General features: G+C 44.9%; 1 protein-coding gene across 1 annotated transcript in view; it reads right to left on the bottom strand.

Annotated features, from left to right (window-relative positions):
* LOC126274441 (uncharacterized) overlaps nt 1–19,358 on the bottom strand; it is a 163,052-nt gene that overhangs the window by 114,702 nt on the left and 28,992 nt on the right. The window contains exon 3 of the mRNA XM_049977156.1: nt 12,026–12,250. Coding sequence (XP_049833113.1) covers nt 12,026–12,250 — 225 coding nt within the window. The remainder of the gene's footprint in view (nt 1–12,025; nt 12,251–19,358) is intronic.

Genomic DNA, 19,358 nt, shown 5'->3' with positions numbered 1-19,358 from the left:
ACTGCTACCCATCATCGCCGAAAACCGAAAACTATTGACGTTGTCAGTCATATCCATACCTACCAAAGACATAAACAAAGCAATTTACCAAAATTCACACACTAAGAACAGAAAGAAATTACAATAACGTCGACATAACAAAACCAAAATCGTTAACTCACTGGAAAATATTCCGCTGAAAGCACGGTCACTACCGACACCACACACGTGCAATGCTACCACGTAAATGAACCCCATACGCCACATAACACGCTACCCATAAACACACCACAAGAGACAACCACTGACCGCAACAATACGCCACCTGTAAACACGCCACACACGCAAACTAAACCAAAAATATCACTTGCCACACAACACATAAACACACCACCAGAGAGCACCATCGATCACATCAAAACGACACCTATAAACACGCCACTCTCACAAATTAAATTCCTCTCCATCGTGACGTCACACACAACAACAGCCTACCGTCACGGGTCAAAGCCGACGGGTGGAATCGGACGCTTCCGTTGACCCTAAATCCGAAATGGGGTTGCTAGTTTGAAAGAGGCACTGCCATCATTATTGAATTAGATCGCTGATTTTTGTCCTCTGTGTGTAGCTAAACATTTACTTCATTACAATAGCATTATGAAATGAAATGTATACCTGGATTTGTGAAAGTTCAGTCTTAATTTCAGTACATTATTCCCTGTCAGAGTTCTATAACGAACACTGCTGCTTTCCATGTAGCTAACAGAACATTTTTGCTCGTGATAACGTTTTGCAAATGTACGCAGCTCTGGCGATCGTAAAACGCGATAGCCCTTTAATGCTAGAGAAGCATGGAGAAGCAACTTGCGCAGATGGTAAGAGATAATTTTGTTAACGAAAGCTAACCGATACACAGCTGCCAATCTTTCTAGTCGGCTTATCAATTCCAGAGATCCACCCCCCCTCCCATTCTCTGGAAAAGTGCAAAACATCCCCACCAACACCTGAGGTTTTGTGGACCTCCTACCACGCCGTGCGTCAGCGCCGGCACGGAGACCTGCCTCTGAACTAACAGAGCGCTCCATTCATTCGGGCTGAAACACGCCTCCTCTCTCTAGGACAGGTACAGGACCCGCCCGGGGCAGGCGATGAGTCGCACGGAGGTGAAGGTGTGGATGTTTTACCAAATAGGCGCGCCTCCACTGACGGAACAGTTTCTGTCAACCTGCAGATTACGGGGCCCCTCATCATACAAGATATTTCCAGTCAGCGTTTGGTGTGGGAAAGGCTTCGACACCTAGTATATGTGTTAACAGTTCATGTCCAAAACTACATTTGAGAACATTTCTTACATATTTTTCATAATTTCTTGTAAGACAAAGGAAACGTTAAACTTATTTTAAGAAGCAATTTTTGCACCAAACTGATTGAATTCTATGTATTTTAAGAAAAAGTGAGTTGGTTATATTTAGAGCCCGTCTGGCCAAACAGCACTCCGAGCGCCACGGCAAATGGTGCTGAGAAGAACAGGAAATGCAAAGCGAGTCAGCAGCCGGGCGCCGCTAGAGAGAGCCAGTCGCCTTGTCACATTTTTCCGACAACATCGACTGTGCTAAATTAGATTTACGTTCTGAATTAGGAACACCGCTGCGTCTACGCACTTGTTAAAAGAAAAAGTGGAGAAGTCACATCATTCAGTGCTAAATGGAAATTGCTCTTTGAAAGCCATGCAAACGGCTTAATACATCATCGCACTGTTATGAGCTGGGAAAAACATCCATTGTAACGTCGTTACACAACCAGGCACAAAGACGATGTGATGAGGCGAAGAAGAGTTAAGGGGAAAAAGAGAGAGTGACAAAATCCTTTATGGTCGACCTCACCAGTTACTTGATTTCATCACGTATTTTAATGCAAGGGGAGAATGATTACATACATAACCGACTATATTGATGCTATAAAACAAAAGTTAATTCTGTGTAAAAATCAGCTTCTAGTTCATGACATGGAACATTTCTCAAACCTCAAGGCAGTCATTTCTCGACCAGACATGATTATCTTCGTTTTAGTAATTGAAAAATTTCGTCACGAGTTCTCAAAGAAATGTCAAGACTTTGCACGTCGAAGACTAATTTCGATTTATTTGTCAGACCGTTCACGGTTGTGGCTGGTGATGTACCTCCTCATTACCTCCCACTTGAGCTGATGTGACCTCTTAGTCCACTACAGGAATTTACAAGAATCTTATACAATACTATCCCATGAGCCGTATCCTCGACTGCACAGACAATTTGGTAAAGTTAGTTCAACATTTGGTTCAACGCAAGTCTGCGATCGGTATTTATTCTGTAGTAAAATTGATTTTAATCTCTGTGACACCACGTGTTTGTATCACGAACTGCAGTTCCATCTGTATCACATACTAGCTTAGCACCCGATACTTTTCACGCGTAGTCTGTATCGTCTGCACAGATTTTTTTTTGTTTTTCTTTAATCAATTTTTTATATTGTTCACAAATTGCAACACCTTCCAAACTTTTCACACTGTCTGAGGCCATAGATGCATGGTCTTTTCCGAATGTAAATCTGACCAAAAAGCAATTCCGGTAGCTGTAGTTCAAGGATTCTGTTAATCATGTCGTTTGCGTTCTTGTGATGATATTTCCACTGAAACACATACTTCTTTATATCTAACCTAGAAGTGAAATACTCGTACCAATTTCGTAGGCTAAGCTTTAAAGTTTTTTTAATGTAAGGAAATATTTTCCTCATAATTTTACCCACTAAAGCATTGAATTTCTGTAAAGAGTAAACACATATTTTTTAAAATTTCTAACAGATAAGCCAAATACTAATTTCCAAAGATTTAGCTTTTAAAACGTTTCCGTAATGAGTTGACATAAAAATAGGGTAAATTAGTGTTTTTTTGTTATGGTTTTAGGGCGCAAAACTGCTACGGTCATTAACGCCCTGTCTGGGACTTAAGAAAAGGTAAAAAAACCAAACTGGAAATCAGCAGCAATGGGAGCGAAACTAAAAAAAAAGTGGAAAAAACTAAAAACAGAGGGAAAGCTTAAAAAACCACTATGAAAGGGGGGGGGGGTTGTTTGTCCCCAAAAAGAGCTTCAAATGACTGACGTCATCTCACTAACATTATTAAACTCGAGAACGCGATCGACTGAGCGTGTGTCATCTGCTAAAATGGAAGATATATCAGGCGACAGCTGTAGACGGGCGCGTAACGGAGTAAAATAGGGGCACTCAAGTAAAAGGGGTCTCACCGTCCACAGTTGAGAACAGTGAGGAAAAAGCGGGGGAGGATCGCCGCTTAAAAGATGTCGATGGCTAAAAAGACAGTGCCCTATCGGGAGTCTAGTTAAAATTACCTCCTGCCGACGACGGGTTCGGGAGGAAGAGGCCCAAGCGCAGGGAAGAGCTTTCACGTCCCGCAATTTATTATTGGGAAGTGTCGATCAATGTGCGTGGCATGAAAGAGCAGCACGACGACATAAAACACTCCGTAGATCGGCGAAGATCTATGCGAACAGCAAGCTAAAGAAGAGAGACTGCAGCCTTGTTCGCTATATCGGCCGCCTCGTTTCCACCGATACCAACATGTCCTGGGATCCAGAGGAACGCCACAGAGACGCCACCCCAAGTGGAGCAAGTGGAGGCAGTCCTGAATCTGGTGGACCAGAGGGTGAACAGGGTAGAAAGTTTGGAGACTGAGGAGAGAGCTGAGAAAATCTGAGCATATAATATAGTGTATCCGCTGCTGGCGACGGATATATTGGACAGCCTGGAGAACAGCGTAAAGCTCCGCAGTAAAAACCGAACACTGGTCGGGAAGCCAAAATCGATTAGGGGTGTCGCCAACAATATAGGCACTCCCAACACCAAATGATGTTTTTGAGCCATCAGTATGGCACTCCCAACACCAAATGATGTTTTTGAGCCATCAGTATAAATAAATGTGGCATCCTTCATTGGGTGCACGTAAAACCTCAAATGCCCGACGATAAACAAGAGAAGGGGTACCATCCTTGGGAAACTGACGAAGACCACGGAGCAGGCAGGTCCGGGGCTGGAGCCAAGGCGGTGTTGCACGCCAAGTTGTCAAGAAAGTTTTAGGAAAGTGTAAGGAAAGAGAACGTAGCAGTTGACGGAAGCAGACTTCCGGTGGTAGCAGAGAAGGAGGGCGGCCTGCATACCCTAAGTCCAAGAAGGACACCTCGCCGCTTGGACAGCGGAGGTTCAGCAGTCTCAGCATAAAGGCTTTCCACAGGGCTTGTGTAAAAAGCTCCAGACGCTAAACGTAATCGATGGTGGTGAACAGAGTCGAGACGCCGAGAATAGACGGCCGAGCAGAGTAGTAAACTATGCTTCCATAGTCCAATTTCGAGCGTACTAAGGTGCGATAGAGGCGAAGAAGCACCCCAGGAGGTACCATTCAGGACACGGAGAGTGTTGAGGGATCGCAGACAGTGAGCCGAAAGATAGGAAACGTGGGAGGAACAGCACAGTTTTCTGTCAAACATAAGACCAAAGAATTTAGCGACAAGTGAACGAAGGCAGGGCCTACACGTAAGGAAGGCGGAAGAAACTCCATACGACGCCAAAAATTGACACAAACGGTCTTACTGAGAGAAAAGAGGAAGCCAGTTTCGATACTCCAAGAGTGGAGGCAATCGAGACATCCTTGAAGACGTCGTTCAAGAAGGCTGGTCCGTTGAGAGCTGTAGTAGATCGCAAAATCGTCCACAAAGAGGGTGCCCCAGACATCGGGAAGGAGACAATCCATAATTGGATTTATGGCAATGGAAACAGTACAACACTTAGCACGGAGCCCTGGGGTACCCCACTTTATTGGTAGAAAGTACGGGAGAAAGTAGCGTTCACCAGCACTTTAAATGTGCGCTCTGCCATAAATTCACTAGGAAAAAGGTGCAGCCGACCTCGAAAGCCCCAACAAAACAGTGTGCGGAGGATGCCTGTCCACCAACAGGTATCGAATGCTCTCTCCAGATCAAAAAATATTGCTACTGTATGCGTTTCCTGAGAAAATTGTTCATGATATGAGTGGAGAGAGCAACAAGAAGGTCAACTGCAGAACGATGCTTTCGGAAACCGCATTGGGCAGAGAGAAATGGGGCGATAGCTAGAGGGGAGATGTTTGTCCTTTCCAGGTTTCGCAACAGGGACGGCGATAGCTTCCCGCCATCTTCTGGGAAAAGTACTGTCGGTCCAAATACGATTATAGAGCGAAGGAGGTAGCGCAGACTATGGTATGATGAATGCAGCAACATTTGGATGTGGATACCATTCGGTCCTGGGGCGGAAGAGCGAGAAGATAAGAGGGCGTGTTGGAGATCCTGCATGGAGAAAACAGTATTATAGCTTTCGCGTTTTGAGAGGAGAAAGCAAGAGGTCGCACTTCCGCTGCATGTGTCTTCGGGAGAAAGGCTCGCGGGTATTTTGAAGAGCTCGAAATCTCAGCAAAGTGTTGACCCAATGAGTTAGAAATTGCGATGGGTTCCACTAAGGTATCATGCGTGACAGTGAGCCCAAAGACCGGGGTGAAACTAGGCGCGCCAAATAACCGTCGAATCCGACTCCAAACTTTCGAGGAGAAAATGAAGGTGTTAAATGAGCTAGTAAAGAATTCCCAGCTTGCCTTGCTATCGCGGATGACGCGACGGCAGCGCGCAAGGAACTGCTTGTAGGGGATACAGTTGGCCAAAGTAGGATGGTGGCAAGAGCACGTCGCCGCTCACGCATTGCGTCACGGCATGCCTCGTTCCACCAAGGAACTGGGAGGGCGCCGGGGCAAATCCGAGGTGCAAGGTATTGAACGTTCCGTAGCTGTAAGAATAACGTCTGTAAAATGAATGACCTCATCGTCGACGCTAGGAAAGTGACGGTCATCGAATGTCGCTAGAGATGAAAAAAGTGTCCAATCGGCTTGCGCAAACTTCCAGCGTCTCGGGCGCATATATGGCAGTTGTGGCTGCAATATAAGGACACATGGAAAGTCGTCACTCGAGTGTGTATCAGCAAGAGCGAACCATTCAAAGCGCCGCCACTTGGTGAAAGACGTCTATCAATAGTGAGCCATGTGGATAAGGACGCAGAGATCCCCAAAGCGGGTGGTGGACATTGAAGTCCCCAACCAGCACATAGGGGGCTAGGAGCTGACCAAGGAGATGAAGGAGATCAGCTCTTGCCATTGGTGTGGACGAAGGAATGTATACAGTACAAAGAGAGAAGGTATATCCAGAAAGGGAAAGACGGACAGCGAAAGCTTGGAAGGAACTGTTTAAGGGGATTGGGTGATAATGGACAGTATGATGGAGAAGAATCATGAGTCCTCCATGTGCTGGAGTGCCATCAACAGAGGGGAGATCAAATCAGACTGACTGAAAATGAGGGAAAACAAAGCGATCGTGGAGACGCAGTTTTGTTGCCTGAAGACAGAAGATGACTGGCGAGTAGGATCGTAAGCGGATCGACAATTCATCCCGACTGGCTCGAATGCCGCGGATATTCCAATGGATAATGGACATAGGGTGGACAGTAAAGGGAAGAATGTGACCAAGGTTGCCCTCAACTCAACAGCTGCTCAGAGCTGGCGGCCGACAACGTAGAACGGCATTCAGCCGAAGGCAGGATCCTGATCCATAGGTTGTTTGGAAGCAGCTCCTGCCACCAGCGATCGGTCGGTTGATCGGCCGCCAACAGTGCGCCTTGGCGACACAGAAGACGGCCAAGGGCGGTTACCGCCAGGTGGTGCTGTAGATGAGACACGCCGTGGCGGAGGAGAGGACCTGGGCTTTTTATTAGCTTTCTTGGAAACAGGACGTTTAGATCAGGAGGAATCGATGGTTGTGAAGTCGGGGTATGTAAAAAATCTTCACGAGTAGGCTCTTTTTTGGAAGTCTGGGTGTCTGATTTTGGGTTTCGTGATTTAGCACAACCCAATGAAGGGTGAGCCATAGAGTGAGCAGGTGATAGTGGGGACCTTGAACGGGCGATATTTGCGCAGGCCGATCTGACGACTGTGGCACTAGAGGTGAGATCACAAGTCTGCATGTCTACTTCCTTTGTAGACCAAGGAGAGGCAAGGACAGTGCTGTATTTACCTGCGGGAGGCACAGTGGGCTTTCGACTGGTGAATGACTTTCGAGCAGCAAAGGTCGACACCTTTTCGTTCATTCTGATTTCCTGAATGATCCGTTCATCTTTGAAAATGGGGCAATCTCTAGAGGAAGCAGCGTAGTCACCCATACAGTTGATGCAACGAGGGGATGGAGGTGGACAAGCACCCTCATTGGTATCCTTGCCACACGTACCCATTTGGCCAGATTGGTACATGACTGGCTGGTATGATTGAACCGGTGACACCAATAGCAATACGTAGGGTTTGGGATGTAAGGCCTAATGGAAATTATCTCATAGCCCGCTTTTATGTTCAATGGAAGTTGAACTCTGTCAAATGTCAAGAAGACAGTATGGGTGGGAACCAAGTCCTTGTCAAACCTTTTCAGGACTCGATGAACAGCCATTACGCCCTAGTCAGACAGGTAGTTTTGAATTTCAGCATCGAACAATTCGTCCAGAGAGCGTGTATAAACCACCCCATGTGATGAATTTAAAGAGCGGTACACTTCCGCCCGGACAGAGAAAGTGTGTAGCAGTGAGGTATGCAGCAATTTTTGTGCCAGGAGGGCACTGACTGTTTCTAAGAAGGTGTCATTTCGTAATCGGGAACAAAACTTTACAGGGCCTGCAATTGCGTCGACACCTTTCTGAATAATGAAAGGGTTGACTGTGGAGAAGTCTTGACCTTCGTCCAACCGAGGAACAACAAGGAACTGTGGCACTGATGGAAGAATTGTCCATGGCTGAGACTCATTTAACATTCGCATGTGAGCAGACATAGTAGATGATGAGGAAACCATTGCGGAAGTATCCCACATGATTACCGGCGTCTCCAATGGCGCGCTCCTTCCTTGTGGGGGCCCTCTCTGAGGGCAGTCCCGCCGTAGGTGATTGTTCACACCTCAGGTCACACCTCCCGAGAAACGGATGGAGGGACCAATCGGCACTTTCGGAAGGTACCAGCTCGGGTAATCACCCTAGGCCTGGCCGTTACCAGGGGGTACGTATGTGTCCTACCTGTCTACCCGGGGCAGGGAATTACGCGTTACCCCGTCACCGGCTGCGTGTGCGAATGCGTGGGTCAGCCTTCAGACACGCACAGAGAGGAAAAAAGAGAAAGGGAGGAACAAAAAGGAAGGAAAAGAAAAAAGAGAGGTCTCAAATGCGGCAGCAGAGAAAAGGGTAAAGAGAAGAGGTAAGGAAAAGAGAAGGACAAAGGAAAGACAGAGACTTGACAGCAGAGAAAGCGAAGAAGAGAGACTGTTTTACAGTTTCAAGCGTCCGTCTCCGGACGTAGGCACTAAACATACTCCCAGAGGGGGAGAAAGGGAAGGGAAGAGGCGGAGGTGAGTGCCGGGCGGGGGTGGGGGGGGGGGGGGGGGAAGATGGGTGATGGGAAAGGATGGGGAAAAGCAAGATATGCAGCCCAGAAAGGAAGGAGGGCCACACTAGCTCGGAGTCCCGTGCTCACTACATACGTATCCACAAAAAAGGTGCGGACCCCCTGGGGAGAATTAGTGGTGTTTGTTGCACGATTCCAGTGCGAGCCGTTTGCGAGATTTCGTGTTTTTAAAAGTTTCCACACCAATACTTGTTTGTGCATTCAACCTGCGTAGCGGTTAGGTACGATATTGTTTTGTTTGCTTACAATATGATTGTGTTCCTTGAGTGCACTGCGACTTGCTAGTCAGTGTGTATGTAACAGTCAAAGCTGTAGGTCATGAGCGGACGATGGCATTTACCAATGGAGAAAAAGCCAACATGCTCATGGTGTGTGGAGGGTGTAGGAAGAATCCAGTTCACTCTTGTACGGTGTTTGCAGTAAGATATCCCAACAGACGTTAGCCCTCTCGGCAATTATGTATCAACCTCTTCAACCAACAAGTCAGGACAGAACAAGTAGAAATTAATGTTCTTGCTGCTGTTGCAATTGATCTGCAAGTTAGCTCACACACAATCGCATGTGGAAGTGGCACGAGTCAGACTGCTGTCCTATGTATTCTCCATAGGCATAGGTTCCATCCCTACCACATCTTTCTCCATCAAGAGCTGCATAGAAGCATTTATGAGATGCATGATAACTTCTGTACATGGGCATTAAGACAGGATACTCCAGATGTATCACGCACCTTGTTTAGTGACGAAGCCGCATTTGCCAATCACGGCCAGCTGAAACGTCGAAACATACACTATTGGTCTGTTGACAATCCCGTCAGTTGGAACGTCAGCGCCCATGGTGTGAATGAGTGATGTGGGATAGTGAACCATCAGCTCTTACGCCTGTGTTTCATGCACAGAACACTAAATGCACACAATGAATGCAGCCTCCTGCCAGATCACCTTCCACAGACGCTAGAAGGCTGGAGACTAGGAGGAACCTGTGGTACGAACATCATGGCTGTCAAGCCCGTAGTGCACGAAGTACTACAGCAAGCCTTCACGAATTGCAAATGCACTCATCAAAAAAGTTTTGCTTCATCCCGGTTCCCAGAAGTCCTGAAGATAGACGTTGATTGTGGATATTGTATCACAGACACAGCCCTTTGACTGTTCAGAGATGTCATTAAACCCACCCAAAGATGTAAACAACCATGCATGTATTATTTAGTACCAGGAAGGGCTCTCAACAAGTGAAGTGTCCAGGCGACTTCGAGTGAACCAAAGCAATGTTGTTCAGACATGGAGGAGATATAGAGGGACAGGAACTGTCGATGACATGCCTCGCTCAGGCCGCCCAAGGGCTACTACTGCAGTGGATGACCGCTACCTACGGATTACGTCTCGGAGGAACCCTGACAGCAACACCAACATGTTGAATAATGCTTCTCGAGTAGCCACAGGACGTCGTGTTACGACTCAAACTTTGCGCAATAGGCTGCATGATGCGCAACTTCACTCCCGACGTCTACAGCGAGGTCTATCTTTAAAACCACATCACCATGCAGTGCGGTATAGATGGGCCCAACAACATGCCGAATGGACCGCTCAGGATTGGCATCACATTCTCTTAACCGATGAGTGTTGCATAAGCCTTCAACAAGACAATCGTGGGAGACATGCTTGGAGGCAACCCGGTCAGGCTGAACGCCTTAGACACACTGTCCAGCGGGTGCAACAAAGAGGAGGTTCCCTGCTACTTTGGGGTGGCACTATGTGGAGCCGACGTACGCCGATGGTGGTCATGGAAGGCGCCGTAACGGCTGTACGATACGCGAATGTCATTTTCCAAGCGATAGTGCAACCATATCGGCAGCATTAGGCGAGGCATTCGTCTTCATGGACGACAATTCGCGCCCCCATCGTGCACATCTTGTGAATGACTTGCTTCAGGATAATGAAATCGCTCGACTATGGCCAGCATGTTCTCCAGGCATGAAATGTATCGAACATGCCTGGGATGGACTGAAAAGGGCTGTTTATGGACGACGTGACCCAGCAAACACTGAAGGATATACGCCCAATCGCCGTTGAGGAGTGGGACAATCTGGACCAACAGTGTCTTGACGAGTACGGGCATGACGAGTACAGGCATGCGTCAATGCAAGAGGACGTGCTACTGGGTATTAGGGGTACCGGTGTGTACAGCACCTCTGAAGGTCTCGCTGTACGGTGGTACAACATGCTATGTGTGGTTTTCGTGAGCAATAAAAAGGGCGGAAATGATGTTTATTTTGATCTCTATTCCAGTTTTCTGTACAGGTTCCGGAACTCTCGGAAACGAGGTGATGCAAAACTTTTTTTGATGTGTGTAGTTGGACTGGACGCAGAGGACATGTACTTCGACCGGCCCGTACCCCGGATTTAACGCCTGCAGACTTGTTTATGAGGGGGAAGTTGAATGACACTATCTATAAGGACATATTAACTACACCGTAGAAATGCTAGTGTGTAGGAGCAGTAGTCGTTCCATATCAGACCGGAAGCGTGTACTGCCGCTGCTACTCTTCAGCGTGTGCTACCACAGATATTGTACAAATGTCGGTGTGGGAACTTTTGCAAATAAGAGGGCTCATAAACAACTCGTACTACAGTCCTGCAACAAACAGCACTGATTATCAATTATTCAAAATGACGGTCACAATCGCATTATTAATTTTGCCGCCAACCGGCTTCAACCCGCGATGGGGTATCTTCAGGGCGATTTACACCATTTGGTAGCTCGCTGGAGTCGTCAACCTGCCTGTACACGGTTGGTAACACAGGCGCAGGCAGGGTGACGACTCCAGCGAGCTACCAAATGGTGTAAATTGTCCTGAAGATGACCCCATCGCGGGTTGAAACCGGTTGGCGACAAAATTAATAATGCGATTGTGACTGTCATTTTGAATAATTGATTATAAGTAAATTAATCGCTGTTTATCTCGATACAACTACGTTGTCTAAAAACACCACTGACATTCTAATTTATCCGACTTTTAGTCTGCTAATGTCAATAGTCATTGTCCCATTTAAAAAGTGACGTTCGCACAAAAAATACGGTTCAAAGTATTATTGCAATGTATTGATTGGCTAACAAAACAAGCCCCTGACTGCTATGAAAACCACACATCAAAGTACTTTTCTTCCATTTCTAAAATATTTGTGGTGCAAGTTTTAGATGATTTACCTTGTACATAAATAGCATTTTTGGTGGAGCAATCCCTCTGAAATCCAAATTGTGGTACTCTAACTAAACTGTATTTCTACTTCAATGTCGGATAACACTTGAGTACACTGCTTTTTCAAATGCTATGGTAAAAATGTCAGTAAGCAAACTGGACGTCAATGTTTTTTCACATTTATTATGAATGGATTTAACAGTTGCCAATTCTAATGTGTCTGTAAAAATTCACTGTGCCAGTGATGCATTACATACATGTAGTAGGTAAATGCTGCGCGAAGCACTTACCTCTGCGTGGGCAGTCCGTCCTTGGGCCCGAGCACAGGTACAAAGCTCACCGACCAGAGGTGGCGCGGCACGGCCGGACGGAACCTGGCGAGTGCGTCCTCCAGGCTGAGCATCAGGTGCAGCTGCTGGCCGGGCGTCAGCCGCGAGCCCACCACCGCCCCGCTGTCCAGCACCCCCACCAGCACCACGCCGCCCACGCCCCGGTTCAGGAAGCCGCACAGGTTCCTGCCACAGGACACCGTCGTCACTGGATTAGGATCCACTGTACGGGGGGCGTTGCCGTGTTTCACAACCAAATCGCTGAAGTGCAGGCTGTGTCCGGTTGGCAGTGTGGGGGACGGGTATTGTAGTTCCGTCCGAAAGCATTCTTGGATGTTTTGACTTTATAGTGCTTACCAGTTTCTGCAAGGTGTCTTCATAGCGCTGCACACCTATCCTTTGATTTTGATTCCACATTCGAGGAGCTCGACAAGCAGAATGTCCGCGCAGTCGAAGAAGCAGATCACCACGACCTTACTGAAATTTGTATGAACAGCTCTGTGATTTCTTTGGCGGGGAGATGTGACAGATTTCCAAAGTTGGTTTTGCCGTTTGTCCTCGGGCTGTCGGAATTGTTTCACACAGAATCATCCTGTTGCACGATAACGCCCGCCCCCTCATTGCTAATCGGATGAAGTCTACGCTTCAGTGATTTGGTTGGGAAACACTGAAACATCCTCCGTACAGCCCAGATCTTTTACCGTGTGATTTTTGCATCTTTGTTGACTGAAGAAAGACATGGATGGAAGTGGGTTTCAGCCGGATGAGAAAGTGTAAGACTGGGTGCGGTTGTGCAATCATCAGTGGCTGACAGCATTCCACGAAACATTAATTTATCGTCTCAGCTCCGAGTGGGGTAAATATCTTAACGCTTATGGTGGTTACTTTTGAATAGAGCCATTCCACAGTGCCGTTGTGGCGGGAGTTCGGTGTTCATTTGACTGCCACTGATAGTAAAAATATAAAATAAATATTATGAAATCGCAGCCAGAAATGGATTCTCAATCTCCGACGTATAAAACTCAGTATATCAAAGGAACTCCTCACACAATATCTCGGTGAATAAACTGTTCACCCGAGGTGTCTAGCGGAAATCATCAATCCTTCATAACTTAATCGTAAAGCAGCAAACAAAGAGATAATCTCTAAATTACGTAAATATTAAGGAATGACCCAGACCATGCATAAGGTCACTAATCCGAAACCCAGAAAACCAAGAAAGAAAAAATCTAAAGAAAATTTTCGGCCCAATTTACAAAGGTGGAATGCGGATGGAAATTTAATCTCGGAAATTATATCAGCATGCTGAGTATATCTCTTGAATTGTCAGGAAGAGACGATTAAAACTGGACGGTCATATGCTCAGAATGAATCACAGGTAGCCTAGCAGCATTCTTGGTTTGAGTCATATCAATTAAATTTAAGAAAAGTCGGCCGCTAGACATTGTGACAGACCTTCAGGGAATAGCGGGTCACAGGTGACATGGTACAGGATATAACTGAATTCATAAAAACTGAAGACAGTAATTTGTATGTAGATAAACTGGGTACTGGGCCAATAGAACATGGAGACAGAAGAAGAGAGAAGGAACTTCAGTGAGAAGAGGAGGAAGTTTCGAGAAAGAGGAAAGCGAGCTCATCAACTATATAATTTCCAATGGGCTCCTCAGTTCAGCATAACTGTAAACGACAGTTGACAGGGGAATACAGGGTCAGTTAGGGCATGCTGTTACACCCACAGGTATAATGAGTCGGCGAAAGAAGATCCCTGACAGTTGCAATGGGCTTGCTGGCGGCTACCTCAGCCAATCACGTAACGTAATTTTGAATAAGTCTCTATGGCGACGCCTACATGTTATCGTATACCTCTAGTCAACTATTGTTTTCATCTTCAGCCATCTGTGCTTCGCAGTTAAGTGCTGGTAGCAGCTTTGCCAGCTGTCAGCGGTCTACTTTTGCCGACTCTACGATAGTGGTCCACATACGTCTGACAACGATATGGCAGCTTCTCTGGTAGATGGTTTAGGGTGTCTATTGGCAATTGATTTCATTCGTAAGAAAGAGCTTGTAAGATGGCAAAGCAGAGATTGATTTGGTGCTTTAGTGAAGAAGTTGCGTTCAGAGTTTCATTCATTTTCATGGGCTGGCTGTATGAACCAAAAACTTTTTTTCTGTTGAGCTCCATACAAGTGAATAAGGATATCAATTATACAGGGTGTTTCAGAAGTGGTGGTCAATATTCAGGGCTATAACAGGAATGATCATTAGAAACAAAAAGTCAGGTAAACATGGGGTCTAAAACGCATACCTTAAAAGCTATGAGCAATTCTTGATCTTCGGTACTGTGAGACAAATCTCTGCTACTGCAAGCTCTTTGCTTTCCATATTCTGGGAAGTGTTAGTATGGACCAAAACAAGAAAAAGAGTCCAGTAAACATGTGCTCGAAAATGCATACCTTAAAAGCTATGAGCACTTGTTCATTAGAAGCGTTGTGTTTCAAAACAGCGAAGATGAACAAGTGCTCATACCTCTTAACTTATGCGTTTTAGCTCACATGTTTACTGACCTTTTTTCCTTGCTTTAGTCCATACTAACACTTCCCAAAATGTGGAAAGCAAAGAGCTAACAGTAGAAGAGATTTGTTTCACAGTATCGAAGATCAAGAATTGCTTATAGCTCTTCAAAACTGGTTCAAATGGCTCTGAGCACTATGAGACTTAACTTATGGGGTCATCAGTCCCCTAGAACTTAGAACTATTTAAACCTAACTAACCTAAGGACATCACACACACCCATGCCCGAGGCAGGATTCGAACCTGCGACCGTAGCGGTCGCGTGGCTCCACATTGTAGCGCCTAGAACCGTTATAGTTCTTCAGCAAGGCGTTTTAGACCCCATGTTTACTTGACTTTTTTGTTTCGAATGATTATTCCTGTCATATCCTTGAATATTGACCACCACTTCTGAAACACCCTGTATATTCCAGGGAAGAGCTAGAAAAATGTCTGATTCTTCACAGAGGATGAAAAAATAAGCTCAGTAAAGCCCAATAGCGCTTCGTGAATGAAGGCTCACCATCAGATGATAAAGTGCAAAGGAACAGCGACTGTTGTCAGTAGTTGGCTTTGAGCACATGTTGTCGGGATGTACGAAGAGCCGCGACTCCTGAGTTCTTGCAGACTACCAGCGTGTCCAATTTGATGCACTTCGCAGAGTGTATGCCAGACATGATTTCAAAAGTGTCTGCAGTGTCAGACAACGGAGAGAATAACAGTCGCATCCAGTCGATTCCAGCGGACGTACTAATAAACGTTTCATAAATAAATTGAGAAAAAAAGACCTGAAGGCCACTATGAATGCTACAAGAATGTTGGGGGCCACGTTTTCCGAGTCGAGCAGCCACTGGTGGAGTGCCTTTCAATTAGTGCTGACATAATCGCGAAGAGCAACAAACCTTGCATTGTCGCACTAATTTCTTTATTTTTTTTAAAACTGATACTAGTAGTCTCTTTTTTTATTTTTTTTGACATATTTGAAATTACTTAGTCCATTTTCTTTCTATCTGAATCTTATATCAGCATCATTCTTATTCTCTTCTTCCTCTCTCCTCTCTCTCTCTTCGTTACGTAAGTGACCTATCATTTAACTCTTACAATTAGCATCAGTAAAGTAGTGTAATGCGGTGTCAGATTTTGAGGCTGTACGTTGGAGTTACAGAATCTCTTTAATATTTTGGAATTGAAGATTATTATTTCGTCTCTACCATAGCTTGATCACAGTGTACTGTTTAAAGTGATTCAATTGAGACAGCACGAAAAGAATCTCATTATTCCTGACCAATTTAAATCTGCACTAACTTATGTGTCTGGAAACTCGCTAGTAAACGTCGAAATCCGGTCATCTGGAGTATGGAGGGCGAGGATGACACACATGAACTAACAACATTGGAAATCGTGAGTGAATTACCATAATTTAACCTCACGAAACTTGTGCTGCAAAAGATATGTTTCTTACCTCAAAAACAAGAGAGGGACATGAGAAAACATAACATTTTAAGATACTTGTGACCAATGCATAAAGCATTTCATTATATATATATAAAAACAAACATGTATAACAGTCCGCTGAAGATGCTTCATAAATAAACGATGCGAAACGCGTATGGCAAAAAACAAACTACCTTTCATTTAGTTGTAAAGACGGTACATACCTACATGAATTTTTATGCAGCAAAGGAACGACGGAAACTGGCCTGTAGTATATTCGACAGGTCGCAAACGAAAACAGCAACTAAGCGCACTGGACACAAAATTAGTCACCTCCAGGAGACGCCATGCAAATGCCGCCTCTAGCCTTCATACTGGTCTCAACTCGGCAAAAAAGACACTCCAGCAATTTCTTCAAGTATGCCATGTCCAGCTGAAGCCACTCACAGTCCCAGACATTTTCGATGAGAACATAATCAGGCGATTTAGCTGACTCGTCTTGGAGCAGTAGCGTGTTCCTCAAGCAATTAATGTATGCATACTGCTCTGTGAACACGGTTGTCATCTTGCAAGACACTTGTCATGAGTTTTCAGAAGAGGACGACATTTAGTCACAAAGAAGTAGAAATAAGCATCGATTCATGTGTTTCGTGGAGTTTTCCCGGTAGATCGAATATTGCAACATTTTTGGGGAATGCATCATGGTTATTAGTAACTCCTACACCGAAAATCTGGCTGACAACCTTTCAGCTTTTCTCACCGTGAGTAGCTTGCAACATTTTTAAAATACAAGGTGACACAGAAAAATGGGAACACTTCCACAATCCAAAAAAACTAGAAGATATGAAGGGAAGAAATTGCATTCATAGTAATTGAAACCTAATAACTTTGCCATTTACGAAACATTGATGGCATTTATAATTTTTTTAAAAAATTACGTTCTTTAGATGGCGTCCTCCTGTACGAATACATTCGTGAAATCTGGTGTGAAGATTCCTCATTGACCGCTGCAACATCTCAGCTGTGATACTGTGAATTGAATCACGAATTCTCTGCTTTAACTCACCCAGTGTTCTTGGTCGGGTCGTGTAGAATTTGCTCTTGATGTAGCCCCATAAGAAAAGATCACAAACGGATAAATTTGGAAATCTACCGGACCAGGGAATGTTACCGAATCGTGAGATCACACGGTTGCCAAACAATTCTGGCACATATGCCATTGATTGCCGTGCAGTGTGTGATGTCGCTCCGTCGTGTTAATGAAACCAGGCTTCTTGAACGTTTGAAAAGTTGTTCAATGCAGGTGTAACGAAAGTTCGTAACATCTCTATGTAACGATCGGTACTGACAGTTATTGTGTTTCCCTGTTCATCGCAAAAAAAATACGGTCCGATAACACCATGTAATGAAAGCACCACACCATACTGTCATTTTACTAGCGTGTAAAGGGCCCTCATGAATGTCATTAGGATTTGTGTTTGCCCAGTAACGGTAGTTCTGTTTGTTCACATAACCTATGAGATGAAAATGTGCCTCATCTGACATCCACAACTTGTTTAGAAATTCATCGTCATTGTTTATTTTTGTTATCATTTGTTGACAGAATCCTAATCGTAAGGGTAATCGTTGTCCTTCAATTCTTGCAACATGTGTAGTTTGTATGGATGAAATTTGAAATCAAGATGAAGTAACGGTAGTTCTGTTTATTCACATAACCTATGAGATGAAAATGTGCCTCATCTGACATCCACAACTTGTTTAGAAATTCATTGTCATTGTTTATTTTTTATAATTTGTTGACAGAATCCTAATCGTAAGGATAATCGTTGTCCTTCAATTCTGGCAACATGTGTAGTTTGTATGGATGAAATTTTAAATCAAGATGAAGAATTCTGCGAACACTCTACCAGGACATTCCAACCACTGCTACTTCACGCTGTGAGCTCCGTAAGAGACGCTCATATGCAACATCAGTGTTCGGTGGAGAACGCACATTTCTTAGTCGTCCGGTTGGTTTCTTCTTGAGAGCAGATCCAGTCTCTGCAGAGTTACTAATCCAACATTTTATCGCGTGTTTCGACAGAACGGCATCATGACGCCCTAAATTATAAAAACGTCGAAACTCCCTCTGTGCCGCTGCCAAACTATCATTGTTTTTATAAAACATTTTTACGGCTAACGCACGCTGTTGTCCGTTCCACTGATCCATGGTTACTGAAATGGCGGACTGTTACTCGCTAACTGTGACGAACCCGCAGTGCTTCCTCCTGCCCATGGCTGCCACTCATTTCAAACATTCGCGTTATTCTGTGTCACCCTGTACGCCTCTAAGAGTAAAACAAAGCAAGCACGAATCAGCTTACTAAGTACTTGGTTGATTATTATGGATGGCCTACAGAGTGAGCAGGCAAACTTGGAAGGAACATTCTGTAAGAGTGGTTATCATCATCATCAGTGTTCTGCCCTAGGGCAGCTATCCATGCAGTCCTGTCGTTTGCTACCCTCTTTTTCTCATAATTTTTTCTCTCCTTATTTTCTCCACCATCTGGTTTCTTCATCTTCACATTCCATTCAACGTTCCTTTCATAGATCAGTAAACCATTTCCTCTCGTCCTATGTCCAAACTAACTGCATTTTCTCTTTCTGATTACCTTTCAAATTTCTCTCATTTCCTCCATTCTTCTCAACACTTCTCATTTCTCACTTGTCTACCCATTTTATACGTTCCATCCCCCTGCAATTCCACATCGCAAATGTTTCTGTTCTTCTTTCTTCCTCTTTCCTCAGTGTCCATGTCTCAGCCCCATATAATGCCACGCCCCATTTACAGCATTTCGCCAGTCTCTTTCTCTGGTCCCTGTGTATGTACCGTCTTATTAAATGCCTCTTGAGCAATTGCTATACGCGTTTCCACCTTCTTATTGCATCCCATGTCATCTGTAATTATGCTTCCCTGATAAACATCAAATTAAGACGGCTCCGCAAGCGAAAATGCCAGTCCAACCAAATGAAGAGAAAGAAGAAAGAGATGTGAAGTCTACGGTCTTTCTACCGTGTCTGCGAAATATTTCTTCAAAAACTGCAAAATAATCAAGAAGAATAAAGTGGACGTGGTGTACGCACTGTAAAAGTGTGTTGTATTGAACATAAGAGATACATTTGCCTACTACGGCCAAATATATCTGCAGTGGATGAACATTATGTTGGTTAAAACATCTAGTTTCCAGCAAGTCCAGAACCTTCATAAAACACAATTTCTTGGGGAGTTTGCGATAGAGACTGGATTTCAGAACACCTTGAACTACAT

Source organism: Schistocerca gregaria, chromosome 1 (genome assembly GCF_023897955.1).
Source record: "Schistocerca gregaria isolate iqSchGreg1 chromosome 1, iqSchGreg1.2, whole genome shotgun sequence".
In the NCBI taxonomy this organism is placed as follows: domain Eukaryota; kingdom Metazoa; phylum Arthropoda; class Insecta; order Orthoptera; family Acrididae; genus Schistocerca; species Schistocerca gregaria.
Note: the sequence above shows the minus strand (reverse complement) of the source record. Positions and strands in the feature narration are given on the sequence as shown.